The sequence below is a fragment of the Gopherus evgoodei genome, chromosome 14 (genome assembly GCF_007399415.2).
Source record: "Gopherus evgoodei ecotype Sinaloan lineage chromosome 14, rGopEvg1_v1.p, whole genome shotgun sequence".
In the NCBI taxonomy this organism is placed as follows: domain Eukaryota; kingdom Metazoa; phylum Chordata; order Testudines; family Testudinidae; genus Gopherus; species Gopherus evgoodei.
In genome coordinates this window covers 20,994,708-21,016,116 of record NC_044335.1, presented here as the reverse complement: position 1 = coordinate 21,016,116, position 21,409 = coordinate 20,994,708, and the positions used below count along the sequence as shown (strand labels likewise).

The window sequence follows — 21,409 nt, the reverse complement described above, 5'->3', positions numbered from 1 at the left end:
CAGACCTGGCACCATCCAGACCCTTTGCTGTGGTACCTTTCTCCCTCCCGTTGCTTTTCTCTGGCCACATTCCTTGCTTTGGGTTGTGCTGCAGTTTGCATTTTAATGGTCATTTGCAGCACTCCTGTGGACACGTCTGGGGTATGAGCTGCTCTCTCATATTGACCTGTGTCTTTGGGAATGTGGGGTCTCCTTGCCTCCTCTTGGATGGAATGTCCTGCCCGCAGAGACCTCAGCACAGAGAGCTCCATTGTGCATTTAAAGATTCAGGGCTAGAGCAGAGTTTGAGTTTCACTGTGCAAATGCATAAAGGGGGAGAGGGAGAATCAAGTTATTCTGAGGATATCTATATAATTGCTCCCTATTTAGCTTTCACCCAGCATAAAGCTCTGTTGTTTGGTGGCGGCCATTAGTAGTATTCGTTTATTTTATTCATACTGCACCTTGATTGGTGCCTAATCATTGGTTGGTGCATTAATAAAAGCAAACAAATAAATAAGTGTCCCCAAAAGGAGACAGGCAAATGCAGTGAAGAACTCATAACCGGGGAGGGGAGAAGTGGAGGTGGACGTGACATCCTGAGGTTTTGAAAAAACAAACTAAATGTCTTTCCCCTTAAGAGCCCAAACACGCAGCTGTCTGCATCAGACAAATAAAATAAATATTGGAACACAGAGGATGCAACCAAGGAATTATCCTGGGAAGAAACAGCTGCAAAACACTGGAGGTTCAATAAGGTAACATCTCTCTGCAGACAGATCACTGGATTCTGTGGGGAAGGAGTGCAGGCACAAACCAGTGGCCATTGCTCTTCAAGGCAGGAAGTGTGATTTACTCTGTGTGTGTACAGCACCTAGCACATGGGGCCCTGTCCTGGCTGGACTGGCATTTCATTCATGAGTGCCCAGTACACAGCCAGTGTCCCTCAATCCAGTCTGATGATCTACGGCAAGAGAAGGTGACTAGATAACTACTGTCTCACTTTCCCTGATACAGACATCCTGCTCCTCTGTGGGCTAAAGAGGGCTGTGGTGCATCCAGTTATGAGAGTGTTTGGCTCTAAATCAGATCTGCCCAGTTTATACAATAAGGCTTATCTGACTGCCAGCTCAGCCCACTGTTTGCAAATCAAACTGAGCTCTTTCTGTTTGATGCATCATCACCAACTGTAATGAAATTTAACTGCAATGAAAAATCTCATCTTTGGAAATCTCATCCTTAACTTTTGTTGTTGGTCTTTGGCTGGCTCTCCCGTCCCTACTCCTGTCACTGGCTTGCATTCCCACATTCTCTCATAATTATCATTCAGAGATCTTTTTGAAATGCTGGTGCATCTATTTAGACTCCTGTGGGTTAGTATTTTGGATCATTCACCCTGGACAAGGACAGTGACTATTGCTGACTTTTTGGTTCCCAGGATATGTTCATATTTGCCTTATAAACATCCCAGAATAGCATTGTGATTTCCTGTCTTCTCCTTGCAGTGAACCTTCTAATCTCCAGAGGCTGCATTCTCTTGGAGCTGAATGATGAAGCTGCTACTTGCCGTTCCTCTCCTCTCGCTCATCTTAACGGCCTTAGAAGCCAGACCAAAGCCTGCAGGTGAGCAGCTGGCCAAAGCTGTGCAGATTATAAGCAAGGAGCCAAAGCCCTGGCTGATGTAGTGTGTAAGTCAGAGTAATAGATACCCCCTACAGTGAGCTAGAGTCTACGGTTACCATAAATCGTTCGCTCTTGCTTCCAAACCCATCAGCCTACAGAATCTGACTCTATAAATGAGCTGAGCACTAGGAGAAAAACCATGAAGAACTCTTTGATTCCTCAGTCTTTGACACCACATTTCCTACTAGAGTAGCAGTAATTAAAGGAGACAAGCAAACTCCAAGAGCAAGGCATAGGCGAGTGCTGAACTCCTTGCCAGTCCCACCGCAGCATATGTCCGAGGTGCGAAAACTCCATCCTGAGCTCTCAGTAGGCCGAGGTTGCTAAATTAGTTCCAGTGTTAGGAGTAGCAAAGACTCCAAATGGAGAGAACAGATGGGCACATATCAAAGATGTCCAAGTACTTAAAGATTGCGCTGTTGATTCTGGGCAGCAGACATGGGGACTTCATGTGTTCGTTTAATATTTAGGGTCACGTTCTCCAAGGCTCGTGTAACAGGCAAATCAAACAACACACATTCACAGCCGTTGTATGTGCAAAACACCCTGCTCCTGTTTGCGTGCACAGATTAGGTGCAGAAGGGGACTTGGAACCATTTGACATGGCTCCTCCATTGTGGGCTTCTTCTTAAGAAGTCTGTCTCATTTTATGCCTGAAAAACAGGAGCCTGCAGAACATGATAAAAATCCAGGCAGTGTTGGACTTAGAGGGGAATAAAAGAATTACCCACAGTGCAATTATTTAATGCTATTATTATTTAATGTTTGCTCTAGCAGGAACCATGAAGCCTGCTTGTGGAGCCTTTTATTGTATGTAAACTGCAGCTGCTAAAGGGCAAGGCCATCTTATATACACACATGAACTGCTCAGAGGCGGCGCCCTTGTAGAGGGTTGTGATGCCTCATCCGTTGTGAGAGCACAGATAGATAAGTGTCGTAATATACTTTTATATACCATGGCGCCAGGAGCTGGTGCAGAGATCTCAGGGCCTCTCCCTAACATGACCTCTCACAACAGGGAGTCAGGAAAGACTGGATTGGTTTGATTTTCCCCCCAAAATATTATAAAATGCTTTGGCACAAGCAGATAGATAGATAGACAGACAGGAGAGTCTGAAGCCAAATTATAGCCTCCTTGGAACAGAATAGGGTTAATGACTGATAGCCTGACAGCTGAGGCAGTGAACAAAGGGTTAACTTCTACTTGAGGTTGACAGGGAGGAAGGGCTCTTGCTTGGAATGTTTACTGGTGAGTTTGGAGAGGAAAGGCCCAATCCTGAGCCTTGCTCTGACCCCCTGTGCCACCCTGGTGGCACCAAGGGGCTGTCTAGCTGGTTAAACTGTCAGGTAGGGAATCCCCGGTGGTGGGGGAATCCCTGGGTGGCATAAAGCCAGGGTAGCCTGCCCTGTGACACCTCTCTCTCCTCACAGCCGCAGGCATTGGGAGCTGAGGGCAGGAAGGGGTGTGTCTGGATCCCGCTGTGCTCCAGCAAAGCCCAGCTGGTGGAAGGTCTCTGGAGGCTGTACCAGCCAGGCATAGGTTCGAGCAGCCCGGGTGCACCAGAGGGTTGAGCTTAAAGTGTGTGAGCGGCAGAATGGGGATTGGAGGAGATCTGGTGGAATTCAGCTGCCAGGACCAAGAAGGCCGCTTTTATGTAGTCGGAATCACCATCACCAAAGTTGCTGTGCAGCTCTGCCTGCCTGAGGCTCCCCCGGCACAGCTCCAGTGCCGGCTGTGAGATCTGTCAGGCATGTTGTTAAAGCTGATTTGCTGAGGAGCATTAACAGGGCTTGAATCAGCCAAACATTCCCCCATTGACGTTTGCCCAGGGATAATCAAAAAACAGAGACTGTTAATCCTCACTGCGTGGCTGTTCTGGCAGCACCGCCCTAAAGGGGAAAGCAGCAGGCCCAGAGGACTCAGCTGGGGGGAGGAGGAGGCGAGTTCTGTGCGACCCACAGGGACCCTAGTGGCTGCAGCTTGGTCTCCCTGTTTCTGGCTATCTCTGAAATAGGCAGGTCTTGGGTTTTAGGAGAGGGCCTGTGAGCATCTTCTGTACATGTGAGTCCCATGTGCCCCGACTGGCGCCTCATGGGTGCCAGTCCATCTGGGCTGCCCAGGCCTGCGCCCTTGTGTTGGCTCTGCTGGGCCTGTCTCATTTACATTCCTCCGCTAGCCCAAATCACAGCCCTCAGGCTGTTGGCTGCCAATGCTGAGAGGAGAGTTTGGGGCTTTAGACGAAAGGACGGAATCTTCCCTGCAAGCTCAGCCAGGAAAACCTAGAGCGTCCTTCAGAAATGAGGGTCTGTCTCAGAGGGCTGCGCTGGGAAACCCCCAGCCATCAGGAGAGAGTGAAACACTGAGCAGAAGGATTTCAGGTGTCTCTGAAGCATGAACCAATATTGTGTTCCCGGCCACCCGCCATGCTGTCATGAGCAATTGGGGGTGCTGTTAACACCTGAATGTCTATTCTGTTCAGGATGCAGCAAGAAATCCGCTGCTGGGAATCCCTCATTCCCTGAGCTCATTCAGGGCCCCCATGGCATTGGGCCAGTCAAGGACTCTATGTCATTCCTGGGCTGGGGGGCTCAGTGAGCCAAAGGCAAGTTTTAACCTTCCCAGGGCCACAGATAAAGGGACTGATGGCATGTCTTGCCCTCTTTTTTTCCCCCCAGTCTGGTACATCCATCTCCAGCCTCTGTTGAGGTTCCCTCTCACCCAGGTCTGTGGTATTGGAGCTCAGAGGAGCTCCAGACTCTGTCTGTATTTTGATCCAGGTCTTCTATGACTCCTGTTATCTCCATGGAACTGTTACCCCCACCCAGAGATAAGAGGGGCTGCACCAGGCCTGATCTTTCACCCCCACCCCTCATCACATCTGCTGGGGCTCTTGCTATGCAGCCTGGCTTAGTTGGGGGGACCGTAAAGTTGCCTGAAGGAGAAAGGTGGAGGAAACAGGATTTTTTCTGTCTCTCACTCCCCCAAACACAGAAAGGCAGGGAGATTTAACCAGCTCTTTGCTTTCTCCTCCCCCAGCGGTGAAATGTAAGACCGGCCCCCTGGACATTGTGTTTGTGATCGACAGCTCGCGCAGCGTGCGCCCCTTCGAGTTTGAGACCATGCGACGGTTCCTGATCGACATCATCCAGAACCTGGAGGTGGGCCCCAATGCCACACGGGTGGGGGTGATCCAGTACTCCAGCCAGGTGCAGAACATCTTTTCCCTCAAGACCTTCTTCAAGCGGGCTGACATGGAGAAGGCCATCAACAGCATTGTGCCACTGGCCCAGGGCACCATGACGGGACTAGCCATCCAGTATGCCATGAACCTGGCTTTCACCATCCAGGAGGGAGCACGCCCATTGCACAAGAAGATCCCCCGTGTGGCTGTCATCGTGACAGATGGGCGGCCCCAGGACCGCGTGACGGAGGTGGCAGCACAGGCACGGAATGCTGGCATTGAGATCTACGCCGTGGGCATCCAGCGGGCAGACATGAACTCCTTGCGGGCCATGGCCTCCCATCCCCTGGAGGAGCACGTCTTCCTGGTGGAGTCTTTCGATCTCATCCAGCAGTTCGGCAAACAGTTCCAGGACAAGCTGTGTGGTGAGTGAAGGGGATAGAACCCTAGCCACAGCCTGCTGTGGGACCAGACAGGCTCCGGGTTTAGCCACCCAGATGTGGATGGACAGAATGAAACATGAGCTGGGTGGTGGTTGGGAGTGGCAGCTGCTCCTGCCTTTTGCTTCTGGAGCCTTGCTGAAATCATGGATGCAGTAAGCCTGGGGTGTCTCCCCCCCCCAAAAAACGTCGGCACAATTCAGAGCAGCTGTTATTCTGTGCTCAGGAGAAATCCACTTCTGGAGAAGCAGAGAGAACTCGAAGGGTGGGGTTAAAGAACTGAGTGTTGGTGCCTAGGACTGCGATAGCTGGAGACGCTGCAGTGTCAGGACTAAGGTGTATTGGCCATGCAGTTATGGGGAACAGGACAGAAACAGCAGGCACTGATGCAGAGTCAGGACTGAGGTGCATTGGCTGATCTGTGCGCAGGAAGCTCACAGCGCATCTGCACGATACCTGTTCATAAAAAGGCTTGAGTGAAGACGTGTGTCTTTCAGGTGTGAATATGTGCACGGAGCTGGACCCTGGCTGCTAGCACACCTGTGTCAGCATCCCAGGCTCCTTCTGTTGGTTTCAGTGACCTTCAAACCGTGCCCTAAGAGAACAAAACCAGCCCATTGCTAAGTCAGCTTCTGCTGTATAAGTACTGAGCTGTCGGGGAGCAACATTTGCCAAGGGTAGTGCAGAAAGGGAAATGTTATGATGCTGACGCTCCTGAGAAGCTGCTACAGACAATGAGGAGATAACACTCATGCCAGACTCCTTGACAGTGACCCTTTAAGGGGAGCCTCCCTTTTTGTTGCCCTTTCCCCTAATTGTTTCCAAACAGTTCATAAGCCAGAACATTTGCTTACCTAGATCTGCCCTATGTAGTATTTCTGAGCTGCATTTGCTGAGGCTGGGGGGAAGTGGCACAAATGACAGTATGGACATGAGATCATAGAAACATGGAGCTGCCTTCCCCCAAATTGAAGGGATGGGCAGGGTCAGAGAACTCAGAAATGTGAGAGGCCTTTGGCAAGGTTTGGAATCTTACTTGCCTCGTGTAGTTCTGAATGGGCAGATTTCCTGTCCAGCTACCTGGTGTGCACGTGCAGTGCAGTAACTCAGAGCATTTGCCATATGCCACTGTCTGTGCATCTGTATTTAATAAAGCCTGGCCTGGTATCACTTCTTTGCAATCACCTTGTTGGCCTTGGCCTGAAGAAGGGAGGCCTCTTTCCACCGCAAGCTGCATTGCGCTGCGGCAACTCAGTAATTGTAAAGGCTGGTGCCTGGTTGCTCTTCCTGTGCCAAGAGACAATACTGAGCCTTGGGGACTTTGCCCCGGAGCTTGTGTTGCAGCCAGTTGCTGTGACCTTGGTTGCAACTTCCAAGGTGACTGTTCAGTTAAAGGACGAAAGGACACAGTCACTTTTTCTTTGTGGGAAACTTGAAGCCTCTGTGAACTAGTGTCTGGCACTCACAGCTTGCTGTGTCATCTGTGGCCAAATCTGAAGCCTTGTCTATGCACAACCGTACACTGGTTAAGTTAAACCAGGACAAATGCTCATGTCGACACTTATTTTGAATGAAGAGTGGCATATTGCAGTTAGCTGAAACCATTATTTACTCAGCTTAAACCTCTACTGCTAATGACACACAGCTCTTACACAGCCCTACCAGCAGCACATCTCAGAGCACTTGACAAAGAAGGTGACTTGCCCATGGTCATCTGGCAGGCCAGTGGCAGAGTCAGAAATAGAAGCCAGTCTTCTGAGTCACTGGTGCTTTATCTGCTAGGCCATACTGCCTCCCTAAACCAAAGTAAGTCTGGTTTAAGGAAGTACTTCTTGACACAAGGCACAGTCAATCTGTGGAACTCATTGCCAGGGGATGTTGTGAAGGCCAAAACTAGTACTGGATTAAAAAAAGAATTAGATATGTTCATGGCTGATAGGTCCATTGATGACTATTAGCCAGGATAGTCAGAGATGCAACCCCAGTTCTGGGTATTCCCAGACCTCTGACTGCCAGATGCTGCGATTGACAGGATGACAAGGGGTGGATCACTTGATGCTTGCCCTGTTTTGTTCATTCTCTTTGAAGCATCTGGCATTGGCTATTGTTGGAAGACAAGATACTGGGCTAGATGGACCATTGGTCTGACTCAGTATGGCTGTTCTTATGTTCTTAAACCGAAATTAAGGCATTCACCCAGACTTTTGCACTGGTTTAACTATATCGGTTTAAAGTCACACGGTTAGTTAAGCTGAATTTTACTAGGTCTGTGAATTTCCCTTAATTTTACTAGGTCTGTGGGTTTTCCCAGCTCCAGGATGGAAGCTGAGATTGGAACATTTCTTAGATCCTTTGTTGCAAGATCCAGAGACCCAAGACCGTGTATAGCTGAAAAAGTCCTAAACAACTAGCACTGTGCAGCATCAGTAACATGGAGAACTCTCTGGCAAGAAATAATCACTAACTTGTGGGGTTATTAAGGACCCAGAAGAGTGTCAGCAGTGTGCTGGTAGTAGCAGCTATCGTGTTCCCCCTTGGTGGGCAAGTGGTCTCTGTGTGTACATAGGTTGGAAGTCAATCTGAGATGCTTTGGGGGATGAAAACATTGGAGAATGTAAGTTATAACAACCGATAGCAGTGACCTGAACACCATCAGCAGACACTGCATGATCGAGGCAATATAAGAACTTAGATAGATCGCCTGACACATGCTCTAATTCAATGAATCCCCAGCATGGCCAACTGTGTCTTTCAGGTGTGGATATGTGCACAGAGATGGACCATGGCTGCCAGCACACCTGTGTCAGTGTCCCAGGCTCCTTCTATTGTGAATGTAACCCTGGATACAAGCTCAACACAGATGGAAAGACATGTTCCCGTAAGAGCTTGTTTTATTTGATCTACGTTTATATCTTAGATCTCAAAGCGCTTTAGAAAGGAGACTAGTATCGTTATCCCTGCTTTACAAATGGGAAATCTGAGGCATGGGGTTAGAGAGACTTGGCTAAGCTCACCATTGCAGACCAGTGGCAGAGCAGGGAATAGGATCCAGGTCTCCTGAGTCCCAATCTAATGTTCTACCCTCTAGACCACATTGCCTCCCATTTTGACTAACCTTCTGGTGTTGTGCTGGACATAGGTACTAGTGCTAATTAGTTATTAGTACTTTTTGACCATAGGCCTAGGTCTGCGTTAAGAGCCCTTGCAGAGAGCAATAGGAACGGCCAGCAGGCTGGACTTCGTTCTGTTGCGAAGTGATAATTGTGTTGCTGAGATGGGAATGACTCCTCTGAAACATAACCACCCACAGCTGCAGCCTCTTTTCATTTGGGGTCCACGCAGAGCAAGAGTAAATGGGGACACAGACCCTTGTCAGAAATACCCTTGAACTCTGTACGTGTTTCCTTCACAGTGTCACCAGATTGAGTGCTGGCAGGGGGGACTGTGCCTTCGAATGAGCAAAAGACAAAATACCTAGGCTCTGTGATTTGGAAATGGGCTGTAATTGCATGAGCCCACAATGGCCATCAAGTCCCCTCTTTCTGCCCCTATGTCAGTGTGTTAGTGCAACATGCTTCCCCGCCCTCATTTCAGACATGTGCGGTCTGTGCTGCGTCTCTTTCTGAAGCCAGGAGGGCAGAGGGTGGCCCCCCTTTTGGGGCACCGAGGAGCGAGGTGGTGAAGGAATGGGTAAGAAAGTGGTTCCTTTTTCTCTGCAGCCATTGATGCTTGCGCAGATGGGAAGCATGGCTGTGAGCACCAGTGTGTCAGCTCTCGTGGGTCCTACACCTGCCGCTGCCGGACAGGTTACGATCTCAACCAGGACAAAAAGACCTGTACCAGTACGTGACTATCTCCTCTGTGCCGCCTCCTCTTGTTTCTCATTCTCTGTCCTTTGCCCCTCATCGCCCCAGACATTCCCCTCCTTCTCACCATGCCCTCTGTCTATGTCCCCCTGCCCTCAGCTCTTGTGGAGAGCCCAGCCATCGCTCTTTCCAGCATCTGCGATCTCTTACTTCTCCCAGACCCACGGGACTCTGTTCCCTTAGGCTCCTTCATGACAGGAGATGAGCAGGAGAGAGTCTGGAACCTGGAACAGGCCTCTAGTCCCAATATTGCCCACCTGGTCCTAGCAGCCACCGTCCACAAGAAGAGATTTAGCTCAGAGTGGTGGCCCACATATGCTTTATCCAGATTGAAAGGCCAGCAAATGCCCCATTAGTGATGAGCAGGGAGCTCCATGGCCCCTGTGTGCTATCAGTAGACCCCCTGTCCTGTCCCAACTGTGCTCTGAGCTAATTCACCATACTGAGGCAGGGCCTTGGCATGGAGCCATCTGTGGGAGCCTCGTATTTCCAGAGCCTTGTAGGGCCTGAGGACAAGTGGCAGCAAAGAGCTGATAAAAGCCCACCTCGGGAACAGGCCCAGCTGGCCAATTAGCCCTCGAGCTCTTGGCGAGGGTCATGGGTGAGCTGTGAATGGCTGATGTCCCTCACGCCGGTGTGTCTCCTTCTCTTTCCAGTGATTAATTACTGCAGCTTTGGAAACCACAGCTGCCAGCACAAGTGCGTGAGCATCCCGAACGGATACTATTGCCGCTGTAACGACGGCTTCACTCTGCAGGCCGACGGCAAGGCGTGCCAGGGTGAGTGCTGCGTCAGCGTCTCTGCAGAGGGCGCCATCACTCCAGAAAGCACAGGCAGGCCACAGTGTTACTGTACAGCCTCCGGGTTTGGCTGCTTAGAATCCAAGCAAGTCTCACCATAATGATGTCCTTTCAGTTGATGTGCTCATTTGCATGTCAGGACCCAGAATGCCCTTCCAGCACATTACAGAGCGCACTGGGAAAATTGGGGAGAGTTTACCAGAGTGTGCCCTGAGGTCACACCAGGAGGCATAGACGTGTTGCTAGTGGCAATTCTGATTCCTTTACAGCCCTAAGCGGGATTATTCCTGCAAACTTGGGTCCCACTTCAGATCATCCCAAGGTATGGGGTGCACAAACCCGAGCTCCACTGGGATGAACAAGTGTTGTCAGTGCAGACCATTCAGCTGAACAGCCCAGGATCAGCAGAGGGACAGACCTCACGGCAAGTTAGTGATTGCTCGTGCATCTCCCATTGGTGATCAGGGGCAGCTCCAGGCCCCAGCATGCCAAGCGCGTGCTTGGGGTGGCATGCTGTGGGGGATGCTCTGCCAGTCGCCAGGAGGGCGGCAGGCAGGATGCCTTCGGCGGCATGTCTGCAGAGGGTCCTCTGGTCCCGTGGCTCCGGTGGTCCTCCCGCAGGCGTGCCTGCAGAGGGTCTGCTGGAGCCACGTGACTGGTGAGCGGCAGAGCGCCCCCCGCGGCATGACACCGTGCTTGGGGCGGTGAAATGTCTAGAGCCTCCCCGTTGGTGATGTGGGTGTATCAGCCTCATCTCTACAGCTCCACTGAATTCCCATGGGAGAAAGAGATGTTCTGTGCAAGTCACTTCCTTGGTAATCACAAAGGAAATGCCATGTCCTGTAACATGGTGTGTTTGTCCCTTTGGTTTGTGTTTTAGCCAGTGACATTTGCAATGGGATAGATCACGGCTGTGAGTTTAAATGTGTCAGCACCCCTGGCTCTTACCGCTGCGTTTGCCCAGAGGGACAGCAGCTCCATGCAGATGGAAAGACATGCAGTAGTGAGTATCTGGGGCAAGGCCTGGGGATAGTGCCCTCAATATATGGACTTTGGTCTGTAGTAACTAGCACCTATATTCAAGGTGCTCCCAGTGAGAGCTGGGCAGTTTGAGATGTGAAACTGAGTCTGGAGCTAGGTGGGAATTTCAAACCACCCTAAGGTTCAGGGGTGCTTGATCCTGGGATTTTGCTCCAGATCCATTTCAGCTACGGACACATCCAAAACCCAAACAGAGACAGGAATTTCAGGGGGCTCTCTGGTTAGAAAATACAGTAGGAGGATCACCACTAAGTAAACTGCTGTGTAACAACACAGCCCTGTGGCTGGCAGGATTGGTCATGGACCAGGAGAGGACTGGGGGATATGAGGCACAAGAGGTTGAATGTGCTGGGGAAGCTAACATGGACTCCTGAAAGGAGAGAAGGCAGTCCTGCTGCACTCGGGTATAGCGGCCTCTGGCTGATTAAGGAGAGGTGATGACTCTCTCTGAATGGTAGTGTTAAGGTACCATCTGGTCCTCCTTGGCCAGAGGGATGGAAGCAACAGTGCAAGTTGTGTGTGTGAGAGACTGGCAAGGGATGTGAGAGGGAAGCACAGGGCACCCACAGGGAGTTCTTGGGGGTGGGAATTTGGCGGGGCTTTGAGAAGGATGCCCAAGAATCTCGGGGGTCAGGCCAGAGGGTCGGAGTGGAATTCTCTGGGCTGTGTGCAGTGTTGTTTAGAGAGACAAGGGTGGGCAAGGCGATATCTTTTACTGGGCCAACTTCTGTTGGTTAGAGTGTCAAACTTTCCAGCTAACACAGACCTGAAGAGAGCTCTCTCTAGGCTCGGAAGCTTGCCTCTCTCACCAACAGAAGCTGGTCTAATAAAAGATATCACCTCACTCATGTGGTTTCTCAGGGCTGTGACATTGTAGCCACATTTTTTCCAGTTGTACTGTGTCCTGTTTTTCTGCATCAGCTACAGCCAGCATATGTAGCTCAGCAGTGAATCCAGGGGGAAGAATCCCTATTGAGTCCCAGAGCCCATTGACTCTGATCCCCCCGCCCCTAGCCTCTGCTCGCTCTAAGCTCTCCCTTTGTGCCCTCGGGAGCAGGGCTGGCTCCAGCTTTTTTTTGCCTCTCCAAGCGGCGAAGTGAAAAAAACCCAAACAACATAAAGCTGATCGGCGTCACTTCACCAGCAGCCCAATTGTGCCGCAACTGAGGGACTCGCTGTCAAAGACCCAGACGTACTGCCCCTTTCCATTGGCCACCCCAAGCACCTGCTTCCTTCGCTGGTGCCTGGAGCCGGCCCTGTGCAGGAGGCAGGGCTGGTGCCGTCTAACCTTTCACTTCTTCCTTTGGTGCAGAGTGCAAGAGCGGCCATGTTGACCTGGTGCTGGTGATTGACGGCTCCAAGAGTGTCCGGCCTCAAAATTTTGAGCTGGTGAAGCAGTTTGTGAACCAGATTGTGGATTTCCTGGATGTGTCGCCCCACGGCACGCGGGTGGGGCTGGTCCAGTACTCCAGCCGTGTGCGTACTGAGTTCCCACTCAACCAGTATGAGACAGCAGAAGACATCAAGAAGGCGGTGTTGAAGGTGGAGTATATGGAGAAGGGCACCATGACCGGCCTGGCCCTCAAGCACATGCTAGAGCACAGCTTCTCAGAGGCCGAAGGTGCCAGGCCCTTCTCCCAGAACATTCCCAGAATTGGGCTGGTCTTCACTGATGGGCGCTCGCAGGACGATATCTCTGAATGGGCCAGGAAAGCAAAGGAATCAGGTGAGGGTGCAGTGGGAAAGGGGTGACGAACCCCAGTGGCTTCACAGCTCATTGGGCTCTGGGTGGGTGGGACTCAGGGGATGCTCTTCATACACCCAAAATTCCAGGCAAATTTTCCATGCTTGCCCCTCGCTGCACACAGCTGATGCTCCCTGGATGCCTGCAGCATGGAGAAGCTCATGGCCTCTAGGTGTCTGGGACACTGACCCTCCCAGTTCCTGGTATGTGTAGCCTGCTCACTCACCAGGATAATAAACATTTTAGCTTATAACTGAGGCAGAGAAAGTTAGGGGCTGGCCATCCTGACCAAGCCCTTGCATGGCCCATCCATGTGGCTGCCATATTCAAAGGATGCTCCCAGAAGCACCCAGGGCACTACGGTCACTAGCATTGTGGCAGCATTGGCCTAGCTGATGTCATTCTAGGAGGGTCCCGCCTTGTGGACATGTTCTGGGGCAATTGAGTCCAGGATGCCTGTTGAGCATGTTCAGCTTGTACAGAACCACCCTTCACTCCATTGTGCAGGGATCACCATGTTCGTGGTTGGGGTTGGAAAAGCTGTTGAAGAGGAGCTGAGAGAAATTGCCTCTGAGCCGGTGGAACAGCATTTCTCGTACTCCGCAGATTTTAGCACCATGACTCATATAGTCGACAACCTCAAAGTTAACATCTGCCCAGGTAGGTGCTGGCAGAGCCTGTGTAGGGGTTGCCACCTTTCTAATGACTGGTAACAGGAAGCCGAGGCACCATCCCTTCTCCACTTCTTCCCTCGGAACCCAGCCCCTGCCCCTGTTCTGCCTCTTTGGCTGCAGATCAAAAAACTGGACATCAGGACTTGTCAAATGACGCCTGGACACACAAGCTGAAACCTGGATTGTCTGGGTGAAAACCAGACAGGTGGCAACTCTAGGTGAGCCAAGCCCTTCAGGCTTTGATTTCCTGTGTGATCTTGATTATTACTTAATATTTATATTGCAGAAGAGCTCAGACACTCCTCCTCTGCCATGGCTAGTTGGGATAAAGAGAAACAACTAAGTTTATTCTATACAGACTTTTCTGTAGCCAAGCAACAAAATACGTGGATGATTTTGAGTTAGGGAGGCTGCATGAAGGTGCCTGTAGCATATGGGGTCCTCCTTATTGCAAAGCACTTACAGGCAGGAATTCAGAGGCAGAACAATGGCATCTGTGACATTCAGGATCCAAGTCTTCCCTAGTTAGCAACAGAGCAATGTGCCCCAGCCAGTGCGTTTTTATGTTAATCTGCGGTGGATGCTCTGCCCGGAAGCTTGCTTGGCAAATATGGGGAATCTGAACATAGGAGTGTGTTGTCCAGGACTGTTTGACATTACATGTTCCCCATGATAAGCCTGTTGGGTTTTTATTAGATAAGCAGAGATACAGTGTTAGGAGAATAATCTGGGATTTAGAAATGTCTGGCTCCAGAGCTTACTGAAGAGAGTGACCTGATAAAATCACATGGCAAAAGGGCAGTGAGGGGCTTCGCTGGTCATTTTAAAAGAAGAGTGAACTGTGATGTCAAAACCAAAGGGATATATTCTCTCATCACCGCACGTGGGTAGCCATTGTTAACATGCCCTGTTCCCTTCCCTGAGCCAGTGTAGCCCCCATCACTGTGTATGGGAGGTGTACGTGGGGATCCGCAAGAATAACACCCCCATAGTGGTTAGTGTTTACTCCCAATATGGAATATTCCATCCAAACTGATTGGTCTGAGGAAAGCAGGAGGGTAAAGCATATGGCTGAGAGTCAGGACTCCTGGGTTCTGCTACATTTTCTCTCCTATTCCTGGCCCTGTTGCTGAGTGCCTGCATATCTTTGGGCAAGTCACTTCCAAACTCCCCTGTCTATAACACGGGGAGAGTAGCTGCCTACCTCCCGGAAGAGCTGAGGGTAATGCTCATCAAGGACTTTCAGAAGGTGCCATAGAAAGATAGAGGGTTCCTGATGCTGTTTAAACTCTTTTTTTCAGAGGAGGGCAAAGGGGAGATTGAGATCCGGAGCCCATGTGAGTGTGAGGCCCTTGTGCAGTTCCAGTCAAACACCGTGGGCATCCTGGAGAACCTGACAGAGAAACATATCCTTTTGGGTCACCAACAGAGGCCTGGATTGAGCAACAGTCGGTGCAGGATCCAAATGGAGCTGGGGGTTTGTTCCAGCTCCTCTAAGGACAGTGTCTGCCTTGATTTTTCCTCTGTGTAATTCAGCCAGTGAGGTTTCGTGGGCTGAACTACCTGCCATGGAAGAGTTGGCCCATGGCGTTTACGATGTTGACCAGGCAGTGATGGCTAGCAGAGCTGAGTTGCAGTTCATTTGTGCTCCCTGGTAACCTTTTGGAAGAGCAAGGGGCTCCCAAGTGCCTTAGCAATTGGATAGTAATGAGTGCAAAATGCTTGCCCTAAATGGCAGTTGTGTGTGTCAATGGGATTACCAGAGCTGTATCCAGCTTTCTCTTGCTGGAGGGACAGGTTACTGCAACATGGGATGAGCGGAAGAGTAAAGGGGATCTTTGGGTCTGTTTGGTGCCTACAGGAAGGGGGAAAAGAGTGCAAAGTGAGGGCAGGCTCATGTCTGTGGATGTCCAAAAGCTGTTCTGGGGAAGACTATCACAGCTGTCTGTGTCAGCCTGCAGGCCTCCCAGGAAAGCGGTGTCTCCAGCAGACCCAAAGGGGACTCTCCTCATTTAGTGTGGGTGAAATGTTCGTGCAATTAGTTATTAGCCGTATGTTGTTGGGCTGACGCCCTCTTAACCTGATGTTAAGCTCCCCCAGCCCTCTTCTCACCAGCAGGCCACCCTGTCTCGTTTCTGCGTCAGCTTCCTTAACACGACCACTCGCTCAGATGACGGCCCGACTTGAAGACTTAGAAAACCAGATCTCCAACAAGAAATGATCCCTGCAGATGGCCAGGTGGCACTTGGACTCGGGGGGCGGAAACGTACCGTAGCTACACGTCATTGTTATTCCTAGAGTATTGTAAAGGGTCATTGTTTGTTCTTATATTGCAGAATCCTGACGGGGACTCAGAGGGTAAAAAAAAGCCCTGTTCCAAAAATGAGTGGAGTCAGCCTTCGAGGCTGTTCCATTCCTCTGGACTAATGGGGTCAGGCTGAGGTGTGACGAATGGGGTCAGTTTGGACCTTCAGAAAGGAGATAGGCATTGGGACAATCAGCATCTTCTAACCCACCTGCCGTTAATTGACAGTAGCTGGCCACAGGTTTCACCAGTGAGGCCCATGTGCACAGCTGAGAGCTTCCATTAGGCAGCAAGATGCTTTGCAGAGCAGGCGAGTCCATCCTGAATGAGCTCAGCTCTTGCTCAGCTGTAACTAGACTCTGTGTAGGTGGGGGAAGGAACTATGGCAACTTCCAATATACTTTCTACCCCAGACCCCATGTGAGAAACTCCCTTGGCTGCTCTGCTAATCCTGACTGTGAAATGAGAGCACCTGCAGCAACCTCTTTGTCTCTGAAGTTTTTTGCTTTAATTGCACAGGAATTTAAATGTAATATTTGATTTCACGTAGAGGGGGAGGGGAAAAAAGGCCAGAATAAATCATCAGACAGAAAAGAGGATCAAACACAATTGGGACATTCCTCATCAAACCCCCTTTCACCTTGATTTTGGCAGAATTGTTGCAGAATTTGTCATTATCTCTTTTTTTACCAAATAGCAAAAAAAATCTATACATATGTGTGTATATATCTTTAATTCTGAAAGCAGGATAGTACTATTTTTAAACACCTTTATACATATATATCCTGACAATAAACACGCTGAAGATTTTTATGACATTTCTCTCTGCTCTTCAATGGGAACCTTGGAAAATGAAGTCTACACAGGCATCTCTGCATCAAGTCACATTTGGTTCTTGTGACTCCAGCTTTCACAAAGCCAAGACAACCTGCTCCTAGCCAACCAGTCATTGGGCCATTATTACTCCTGTCCCAGGAGAAAGACCTGGTGGGTGTAAAATCTCTGCTTTAAAGGTTACACGTGATGTGTTGCAGAAAGTACCTCAAGTGATGGCAGCTCCATTTGATGGGAAATCGCTATGGGATTGTGACGGTGCCATTATCCCTGACTGCTTTCTTTTTGCTGCCTGTCCCTTCCTTGAAATGGACTCTTCCATCCGTTAATATTGCATAATGGATCCAGGCCCTCAAGGACAACTCATCACCCGTGTTATATGTCACTGGAGTTAGCTAGTATAAATCAGCTAAGTCAATGGAGCTATGCCAGTTGACCCCCCACTGAAACCTTGTCCATGGGCTCTTAACTCTGGGCCAAATGAATAATAATTGGGGTTCAGGCTTGCAAGCTGACCCAGTGGAAAAGTGCTGCTACAAAGTATGTGCAGGAATGCACCACAGATGTAACAGCATTAAAGGTTTTCTTCCTTATTAGATTGTCCTGTAGTGGCTCCTTGCACTGAGATGGGTGATCTAGTAGGTCTTTTCCATCTCCAACTGCCGTGACAACCGGGGATTGTTGTGCTTGAAGTGTGGTATAATGAAGGCTGAATTTTACATGGGGATCAGAGAGGAGAATCTGTCCCTCATAAGTCCCTCTCCATTGTGATGCAATGAAAGCCACATTTGTGTGTGACAAGGGGTGTGACCCTGATCTCCCAAACCCTAGCTCTATCACACACTTTCAGCACAGTAGTACCGCTGGAGGTGAGGTGGGGTGGGGTGGGTATCTCCCTATAATCTGGGGAGTGTGCTCTGCCAGTCGAACAGTGGGGTATTGTCAGTGGAGTGCCGTGCATGAAAATGGGCCTGAGCCCTCCCATTCCCGATTGAGCCTTTTTTAAATGACTGCCACATACCAAGGCACTCATGGTTCCAGAGCACCTGTGCTGTCAATCTGTTCTGTAGAGTGAGTGAGAAGTTGTGCATCAAAGCCTCCTCTTCCTCGGGGGATCTGAATCTGTTACGGAGGTTACTGTTACCTGGCATTGAATCCCATCAATAAAGAGACATTTTCCAGGCACCAGCTGGCTTTGAATGTTGTCTTAGTCTCATGATCCTTTTATTACAAGTGTCGACCCCATGATCTGACACTAAGTGCACAGGTGGAGCAACACAGGGTGCAAATCCCAGCACAAAGCGTGACACCAACCTTCAGCCACTTTCTCCCCAGATGGCAGACTTTGTCCTGGTGTGTACCCAGCTCCAGACACGGTGCATGTGAGAGAGCGTTCTGCTGTGCTAGCAGCATCCCTCAGTGCTGCTGACGCAGTAGGGCAGAGGTGGGCAAACTGCAGCGCAGGACCCTCCTGCCCAGCCCCTGAGCTCCTGCCCTGTGAGGCTCCCCCTTGGCCCCTCCCCTGCTGTCCCCCCTCCCCTGCAGCCTTAGCTCACCCCGCTGCAGGCGCAATGCTCTGGGCAGTGAGGCTGCGAGCTCCTGGGGCAGCACAGCAGCAGAGCCTGGCCTGACCCGGTGCGCTGTGCTGTGCGGTGGCATGGCTGGCTCCAGCTGGAGATTGCAGCTGCCTGTCTTGCTGTTCTGGGCAGTGCAGCTGTAGCGCTGCCAGCCACCGGTGCTACGGGCAGTGCAGTAAGGGGGCAGAGAGTGGGGTGGGTTGGATAGAGGGCAGGGGAGCTTGGGGTGGTGGTCAAGGGGTGGGGGTGTGGATAGGGGTTGGGGTGGTCAGAGGGTGAGGAACAGGGGGGTTAAATGGAGGCAGAGGTCCTGGGGGGCAATCAGGAAGGGAAGGGGTTGGACGGGGCGGTGGGGGGCAATCAGGCAGGGGTTCTAGAGGTGGTCAGGGGAAAGGAAGAAGGGGTGTTTGGATCAGGCTGGGGTTCTGGGGGGGCAGTCAGGAAGGAGGAGGGGTTGGATGGGGTGGGGGTGGGGTCTGAGGGCTGTCATGGGACAGGGAATAGGGGAGGTTGGATGGGGTAGGAGTCCGAGGGGTGCCATCAGGCGGCAAGAAGTGTAGGTGGTCAGATAGGGGGTGGGGACTGGGCCACACCTGGCTGTTTTGGGAGGCATAGCCTCCCCTAACTGCCCCTCCATACAATTTTGGAAACTGGCTGCAGCCCTTAGGCCAAAAAGTTTGCCCGCCCCTGCAGTAGGGTTTGGGAAGAGGGTGTTCATGATACAGCAGTATATGCATTTCCAGGAGAAGGGCTGCGTGAGACGAGTTCATGTGCCTAACAGGCAGGGAGTTTCCATACAGAAGGGTACAGCCCTGGCAGTGATGGGGTGAGCTGCCCACATGCTGCCCTGCCTCTCAGCCAGTCCTGCGAGGACCTCCAGCTGGACTGAGGACACAAGAATCAAAGCTGTGTCCCTAGTGCAGACGATAGTCCTCAGAAGGAAGGCTATAGCTGTGCAAAGTCGACTTACTTATTATTAAAATAATAACCAGTGCTCTGCACTCATGGGGGATGTTTCTGCTGCACCCAGCACTGTGCTAGTGACTTCATGGAACAAGTTGAAGGACACAGACCCTGCTCTGAAGATCTTACCCAGGCCAAGCCCAGTGGAGTAACAAACAGGGAGGGAGAACTCGACACACCAATGCCAGTGACTCCGGTTAAGCACACGTGTGCATGGCAGGGATCCTCTCCCCCAGCAATAACAACGTGGCTGATCGACTCACCCCCATGGGCGCAGGGGAAGACAGAGCTTTCCTTGGCCATAAATGCTGCTTGCAGCAGTTTGAGCTCCTCAGGAGAAATAAATGGTGAGTGTCACTGCTGCCCTGACTCAGAGTGAGCTAGTGGCTCCTTACTGCCGCGAGGTCAAAGGGACAACTTGTGGAGTAAGTCTGAGTGAGCAAGACTGGCAGCATCTAGCCCCCGCTCATCAGCAATGATGGCCTGTAGCTGGTAAAGGGCCTGATTCGGATATGCTTACGCCGAGCAGTACCTTACTCCAGAAGCAGTGTAAGATGCACCGCCATCAGAGGGGTGACTGCGGCATGGGCAGGCATACCTGCACTAGCGTTCATCTAGGGAGTGTGGTTAAAAAGCGCAGTGAAGACATGGCAGCCCAGGCTTCGGCATAGGCTGCACAAACCTGCTTGGGACCCTTAGTGTGGCCTTATATTGCTAGCCTTTGCTGACTTCTATGCCACTGTGTCTTCCCTGCTCTTTTTAGCCATGCTAGCTAGATTAAAGCTGTAGCAGAGAGGGAGCCTGGAGCACTGGGCCTGGTGCAAGGCCTGAGGCCTGAACCAAAGTCAGCAAGAGCCATGATATGAACCAAAGTCAGGCCCTGTCATAAAGCAGATGCTTGCTTACAAGTTCACTGACCGGTACAGGAACTTGGCAAAAAACACCGCTAGCATCGGTAAACCACAGGCACTCCTAAGTGCTAGGTACTGGCTGTTCATGTAAGCACATTTCTGGGAGATGGTACAGGAACACATTGACCCCGAGTCAGGACAAGGATGGAAGGACAGGGAGATGTTTTGTTCGAACCAGCAGGTACAAGGGGTAGGGTTGGTCGGTTGGTCACTAACCAGAGCAGAAGTATGATAGGTAACTTGTCTGTATCAATGTATAAAAGACAAAGCATAGGAGGGGCAGCTTTGTCCAGCCAAGGGGGCAGCAGAGAGTCCCACGGCTGACTGAGCTGAGTCCATTGTAATGAGCATACATGTGTTAGTGTGCCAGTAGATATGGATCCATCCTTCACTGACAACAAACCTGGCTGAGTGCCTTCGCCCTGACCTGAGGCTGTAGTCTTTCTGGGTAGTTCTATCCAGGTGTGCTGGGCCAGCTATCTGCACAGAGCTAATACAGCACACACAGAGAACACACACCACCAACTGGCAACAAAAGCTAGCACAGGTATGCCTCCCCAAGCTGCAATGACACCTCCCACTGCAGTGCAGACAAGAGAGAAAGGGTGGCCAAGTCTGGCCAAAAACAAGGAGTGGGGGCAATTATTTTTTGCTCCGCTAAGATCTGGAGGAGGAAGCAGAGCTCCAAGCATTGTTATTGGGCTGCAGTTTAGATGATTTTTTTTTCCAGGCGGAGACTTCTCTATTTTCAAATCTTTATTTTGCTGAAAATGGGATCGTGCTGCCTAGGCTTTCAAAGCACTTTGCAGCCATTATTGAATCTGTTCTCACAAGCCCACTCTCTAGGCGGTCAGTATCATTACCCCATTTTACAGATGAGAAAACTGAGGCACAGAGAGCAGAAATGACTTCTCAATGTCATGCAGTGGGTCACTGGAGATGTCAAGAATAGAACAAGGATCTGCTTTACCCACTAGGCTGTGCTCTAACTCAGAGTCCAGCCAACTGCATATTGCACTTTCCCCTTGCACCTTCCCTAGCTCCTGTGTCATCTGTGGGAAGCATGAACTCCTGCAGCTGGCTCTTGTCACCGTAACTAAGAGTTTCTGAGTTCAGGAGACACATCCATTCTGTTCCCTGCTTAAACCCCTACAGGGCTTTGGTTTTCAGAAGAAAACCACAGATATTCTCTCAGCCAAACCAAAGACGTCTTGCAGGCGACAAAGCAAAATCTTACAAAATATGCATACTCTGAAACAAATGCTATCAAAGCCTGATTTCTCCAGAGCTCTGTTTAGCTGTCAGGGAGGGAAGACGCTCCCTCTGTCCCTCTCCTCCGCTGAGGCTGGCAGGCAGCTCCCGGATACTGCCTCCTAGGTCTTAGTGCCTGTCACCATCATCTTCTATGTG

General features: G+C 50.8%; 1 protein-coding gene across 6 annotated transcripts in view; it reads left to right on the top strand.

Annotated features, from left to right (window-relative positions):
- Positions 1-17,713, top strand: part of MATN4 (matrilin 4) — a 30,860-nt gene extending 13,147 nt beyond the window's left edge. For 3 of the 6 annotated variants that reach the window (XM_030533649.1, XM_030533647.1, XM_030533650.1), the window contains exons 2-11: positions 1,485-1,602; positions 4,700-5,269; positions 8,040-8,162; positions 9,004-9,126; positions 9,807-9,929; positions 10,831-10,953; positions 12,304-12,717; positions 13,243-13,395; positions 14,711-14,815; positions 15,572-17,713. In XM_030533649.1, the coding sequence (XP_030389509.1) occupies positions 1,527-1,602; positions 4,700-5,269; positions 8,040-8,162; positions 9,004-9,126; positions 9,807-9,929; positions 10,831-10,953; positions 12,304-12,717; positions 13,243-13,395; positions 14,711-14,815; positions 15,572-15,630 (1,869 nt within the window). In that variant the 5' untranslated portion in view covers positions 1,485-1,526 and the 3' untranslated portion in view covers positions 15,631-17,713. The remainder of the gene's footprint in view (positions 1-1,484; positions 1,603-4,699; positions 5,270-8,039; positions 8,163-9,003; positions 9,127-9,806; positions 9,930-10,830; positions 10,954-12,303; positions 12,718-13,242; positions 13,396-14,710; positions 14,816-15,571) is intronic. The other 3 variants (XM_030533651.1, XM_030533652.1, XM_030533653.1) reach the window with 3 other exon arrangements.
- Positions 17,714-21,409: the final 3,696 nt, after the last annotated feature.